This window comes from Perca fluviatilis, chromosome 10 (assembly GCF_010015445.1).
Source record: "Perca fluviatilis chromosome 10, GENO_Pfluv_1.0, whole genome shotgun sequence".
NCBI classification, from domain to species: domain Eukaryota; kingdom Metazoa; phylum Chordata; class Actinopteri; order Perciformes; family Percidae; genus Perca; species Perca fluviatilis.
Genome location: NC_053121.1, coordinates 23,152,502 through 23,158,368, shown reverse-complemented (window position 1 = coordinate 23,158,368; position 5,867 = coordinate 23,152,502). Strand labels below are relative to the sequence as shown.

The 5,867-nt window shown below is 39.9% G+C and overlaps 1 protein-coding gene across 3 annotated transcripts in view; it reads left to right on the top strand.

Annotated features, from left to right (window-relative positions):
• The first annotated feature begins 3,023 nt into the window (after positions 1 to 3,023).
• The window catches only part of macrod1 (mono-ADP ribosylhydrolase 1), a 103,929-nt gene continuing 101,085 nt past the window's right edge, over positions 3,024 to 5,867 (top strand). Inside the window, exons 1-3 of one of the 3 annotated variants that reach the window (XM_039812866.1) lie at positions 3,024 to 3,604; positions 4,628 to 4,726; positions 5,224 to 5,331. In XM_039812866.1, the coding sequence (XP_039668800.1) occupies positions 3,184 to 3,604; positions 4,628 to 4,726; positions 5,224 to 5,331 (628 nt within the window). In that variant the 5' untranslated portion in view covers positions 3,024 to 3,183. The remainder of the gene's footprint in view (positions 3,605 to 4,627; positions 4,727 to 5,223; positions 5,332 to 5,867) is intronic. The other 2 variants (XM_039812865.1, XM_039812864.1) reach the window with 2 other exon arrangements.

Sequence of the window (5,867 nt, the reverse complement as noted above, 5' to 3'; positions counted from 1 at the left end):
GTCAAGAAAGGCTTGTTCCTTTTTTTGTCAGTTTCCGCCAGGCGGAAATGTGAGAAGAGCTCAAGTTTTGACTGACAGGCTGTGTGATGCATAAAGGAAATGTTCGTGTGTATGTGTGTGTGTGTGTGTGTGTGTTTGTTCATATATAACATATGTGGGAGGCTTGATATTAGATATTAAATGGACAGACAACACACATTTTTGCTCTCCTCCCTTTGTCTCTTTGTCTTTTGTCTCCCTTTTCTTGATAATTGCAAGCACACATAGGCCTACAATAGATTGATTAGTGATCATATTTCATTTGTTGCATAATCAGCAATATAGTTTTATGGTGTGGTTTATGGAACCAAAATTTTAGTAGCCTAGCAGCTTTTGTTGACGTGCAAAGTAAAGAATAAATAGGCAAATGTTTATCACTGAGGCAAGGCAAGGCAATTTTATTTATAGAGCACATTTCAGCAACAGTGCAATTCAAAGTGCTTTACATAAAACATTAAAACGCAGTTAGAAATTAAAACAAAATTAAAAACACATCGAATACAGCAATAAAATGCACAGTGCAGTACAATGAATTAAAAAAAGGCAACGTCAAAAAGATAGGTCTTCAGCCTTGATTTAAAAGAGCTGAGAGTTGTTGCGGACCTACAGTTATCTGGAAGTTTGTTCCAGATATGTGGAGCATAAGAACTGAACGCTGCTTCCCCCTTTTTGGTTCAGATTCTGGGGACAGAAAGCAGACCTGTTCCCAATGATCCGAGAGGTCTGGGTGGTTCATAATTTACAAGCAGATCCGTAAATGTATTTTGGCCCTAAATCGTTTAGTGATTTATAAACCAGCAGAAGTACACTGAAATCAATTCTTTTAGGCACTGGAAGCCAGTGTAGAGACTTCAGAACTGGAGTGATGTGATCCACTTTCTTGGTCTTAGTGAGGACTCGAGCAGCAGCGTTCTGAATCAGCTGCAGCTGTCTGATAGATTTTTTAGGGAGACCTGTAAAGACACAGTTAAGTCTACTGAAGATAAAAGCAAGTTTTTTCAAATCCTGTTGACACATAAGTCCTTTAACCCTTGATATATTTTTAAGGTGATAATAGGCAGACTTTGTTATTGTCTTAATGTGGCTGTTAAAATTCAGGTCAGAGTCCATAATTACACCAAGATTTCCGGCTTTGTCTGTTGTTTTTAACATTGTTGATTGAAGATGAACGCTGACTTTTAATCATTCATCTTTTGCTCCGAAAATAATCGCCTCAGTTTTTTCTTCGTTTAATTTAAGAAAATTCTGGCACATCCAGTCGTTAGTTTGTTCAATGCACCTAGCCAGTTCTTGTATTGTATTATTGTTTTTAGCAATGATGTCAGAAAAGAAGGACCGCCTTGCATTCCTTAGTTTCAAATTATAAATGCGAAGTCTCTCTTCATAATGGACCTGGAGATTAGTTTTTCGCCACCTGCGTTCAGCTTTTCGACACGCTCTTTTTCCAGATCTTACAAGTGGGACATTCCTCCATGGAGATCTTTTTTTACTAGAGACAGCTTTGACCCTAGTGGGGGCAATGGTATCAATAACATTTGTAATTTTACAATTGAAATTATCCATAAGCTCAGTGATTGAGGCCCCAGAAATGGCAGGTGTGGATGAGTAAAGCTGAATAAATGTTTCACTGGTGTTTTCAGTGATGTATCGTTTTCTTATTATCTTTGTTTGAACACTTTTGTGCACAGAGATAGTGCCGTTAAAGAAAACACAGGAATGATCAGAGAGAGCAACATCAGTCACCACAACCTTGGAAATGTTTAGACCCTTAGAGATAATCAAACCCCTTATTGTGTGTGGGCTGTGTCACATGCTGAGTCAGTCCATAGTTCTCAAAAACACAATACAGTTCCTTGGTCCCTCTGTCCTGAGGATTGTCAACATGAATGTTGAAATCACCAGCAATAATCACACAGTCAAAGTCAATACAGATAGTAGACAGCAGTTCAGTAAAGTTATCAAAGAAAACTGCACAGAATCTCGGTGGTCTGTAGATATTTAGAAATATAGCTCGAGGGGAGGACCTTAGCTGAAGACCCACATATTCAAAAGAAGCAAAATTTCCATACGATAGTTGTGTACATTGAAACGAGTCTTTGAACAAAATGGTGACTTTACCTCCTTTCTTATTCACTCTATTCTCGCTCATAAAACTGAAGTTGGGGGGAGCCGACTCGATAAGAACAGCAGCACTGTTATTCTGGTCTAACCAGGTTTCAGTTAAAAACATAAAATTATCTGCCTCATTTGTTAGGACAGACTGGGGCTGACAGGGAATGGGTGTTAAATTGGCTGTTTGCAGTTGAGTGCTTATTATTTTGCAGATTGACCACTTTGTGTGGTCTATTAATGATTCTAACTGGGATGATATAGCTGGTCTGTGGGCTAACAGAATTATTTCTGGAGGAAGGAGAGCTTATGGGAGAGTGCACAGCAAAGAGTGGGGGCCAAAATGTCAAGGGTGGGGAATGTTGGCTGGTTAAAGGGCCTTTACTTTGACATGTTGCTAGTCAGTCTAATCTAGATAGAAGATTGGCAGCAATAAAATTAGTGAAATTGGAGATTAACTGTGTAGACCCTTTTCTGTTAGGATGTAGCCCGTCTAATAGCAGAATCGGTGATATTAATTCCCCCACGTCCTGCTTACTTTTGTTTTTTAGGTTTACTAGCTAGTAGTAGCTTGTTTGGTCGGTCAGTGTACCCTCATCTTGTAATTCCAATATTTCCAACAGTCTTGAAGGAGGCGTGTGGTTGTTAGCTCCGGCTTTCTCATGTCATCTTTATCGGGGGTTGACATCCAGTGTTAGATTTATATTAGAGCAGCGCTGGTCACGCTGTAGCATACCCTTTTCACTGATAATAATAATATGAATCCGTAAATACAGACCTGGATACCGCACTAACGCTTATTGACACGTTTTAAAGTGTGTTGTTTAGCGACAGCCAACTGGCAACCCTTGTAAATGGTACATTCCAAATGTGAAACTTCCACAACAAAAATGGCACATGAGAACTAACCTAACCGACGTGTATCATCACTCAGTGTTCGTACCGAAAACGAAACCTAACCACACGGTGTGGCTGACACTGATCCCCGTGAAGCTGTAGTAACACGAACCGTTAGCCCCCTCGGCGTCACTCAGCATGGCACTGCAAATATCAGCTCTATTTTCATATATCAGAGCCCCACTGTGCACTGGCCCTCTGTCCCGTGTCCGCGCTGACTTCCAGGGAGCCGGTGTCAAGTTCAAACACATCTTAACTCCTGGAAGCCTCCGGCTGGGAGGAAAGCCAGCAACAAGTCCTGTCCGCGGCCATATTAACGCTGCCCTCCGAGCTGAGAAGTTTTCAACAACGACAGCAGCACTTTTAAAGTCCAGCCAGGGGAACGCCTCCTCCTCCTCACCCCGGGGGATTAGAGGTTGGCTAGGCAAGGTAGCCCTCGGTACCGCCCTCGGAATGAGCACAGTCGCTTTGGTCCATTCTCTCCACACCGGAACAGTTACCGCCATGGACCGCAAAGTTAAACTGAACTCCGCTGAGGGTGACTGGAAGGAGACCAAGGGTGAGACTGTTCAACCAAGGCCGAGAGGATTAAAATTGATTTTTTTGCAATGGCTTCATGCAGTGTGCTTTGTCATCAAACTCAAGAGAAACGTGTGTGCTGTCTGCACATGACTAAAACACCTGTCCAGCTGTTTTTGGCTGAGGCTAATGTAGCCTACCTGAGACAAAAGAATAAAAACTAGCTACCCTAAAAGAATAAAAACTAGCTACCCTATATGCTCTTAAAATGGATGATACCAAACAATTATCACAGCAAAGCAGCAAGTCTATACAAACATTAGACCTGAAAGAGTAAAATTGGTTGTAGAATTTTGTCTTCTGTAATATCAAAGTTGAGTTATATATTACACTATAAATTCAATATATAAAACACAATGTAAGTCAGTACAAAGTAATGATATAAATGCATTTGGGTTGCACAATGGTCATTTTAAATTCTTATCTAGCCCAAGATGATCTTTTGATTAAAAAACTATTAATTTGATAATAATATGCAATGGAAAAAAGCAAGCAAATTAGTTGAGTTTAAGAAACTGCAACTCGCAAATATTTGTTTTTTCTTCTTTCTAAAAAATGAGTCATGCGATTAATCAGAAATCACTGTTGACTTAACGCTTCAGCCCTAAAGTAAAGTAACTTCCATGATATGTAAGCTTATGAAATGTTTCGCAGTATTTTGCTTGTCTTCATAAAGTAAATCTGTACTTAAGCAAACTGGAATTTGAGTGCAAAAGCTGCACAAAGACCATTAAGTACTTCTATGGTACTATAATCGTCATGCGTTAGGTTTTATGTATGAATCTAAGTGTTCATTAGGTGGGTATCATAGACCGTAAAAATAAGGTGGGTATGCATGAGCTATCTTTTTTGTATTCATCAAGCTTTTCTTAAGTCTGGTATCCAAAAAGTACTATGTTTCCCTGTGTTCCTTAACATAAATAAATACTTTATAAAATATGTATTTTATATCTAGCTAACCGATTCACTGTCTTCCATTATCTTTCTCTGTTGTCTCTATCAGACTTCTTGCTGTCTCTGTCTGAGACGGACAGGCGTGGGTACTACAGGACGTCTAACTTCGTGCCTCTGGCCGACGTCTCAGTCTGGACTCCCACTGCAGGTCAGACACCCAACATCAGTCAAAGTCACTGTCAAGATCATTCAGGGTTGGGTGGTGGTGCTGGTGGGACTATACCGGAGCGATGCAAAGACATGAATACTTTCACTAGTGTTATCAGATGTTTGGCCACGTCACATCAAAGCACTTTCTAAATTAGGAACATAACGTGAAGAGAGCTGGAAGCACATTGTATGCAAAATATAAATATATTCATATATAATATAACCTTCTGATGCAGGCAAATAAACAAAATTAGGCACACACAAAGCAAAAGATGAATATGCTGACATTAGATGCAATGTAACATCAGAAGTTTATGGAAGGGTAAAATGCCCGACCAGGATCAGGAATGGATGGACAACAGCCAGTAGAATAGGACACCTCCCTATGGAGTCTAGATACTGGTGGTGATGAGATGATGAGAATGCTCAAGTTCTGGATGTGATGAGATGATGAATAAACTTGCGCTGAGCTTCTTGTGTGTGTCTCATTGTCAGGCGTTTCTGAACAAACTCTCTACCAGAGGAATGAAAAGTTGGACAAGAAGATTTCCCTCTACAGCGGTGACATCACCAAGCTGGAGATAGACGCTATTGTCAATGCAGGTATGTGTGTTTAAATGAGTGTTTGTTTGTTTGTTTGTTTGTTTGTTTGTTTGTTTTTAGTTGGAGCAGTGTGTAGATAGTCTCCAACATGGTCCCCCAGTGATATTCATATTTCACACATGATGAAATAAAATGAAAAACAAGATGAAACATCATTTTATTTCCTCTGTTTTACAACACATGTAAAATTCAGCAAAGGGATTACAAAAGCACATGCACAAGAACAATATGAAGAAGAAAGCCAACCAGTGGGGAAATATGAGAAAGAATTATGGATTGAAAACGTGGTGCTAAACTGAGCGCAGTCTGGTTGTGCATCCGTGTGAATGTACTGTATATAAATTTAGCACAAACAACCGTCAGGGCAGTTTGTGCTCATTATGGGCATGTTGTTTTCTCAGGATGTGGGAGGGACAAATGGTTACCAACAGGTCTGTACTGTAATGTTTTCTTTAACGTACATACAGTAAACATAAATACAAAGTCTTCAATACATATATTATGAGTCTGGACAGACATGGATGTAACTTGACTGC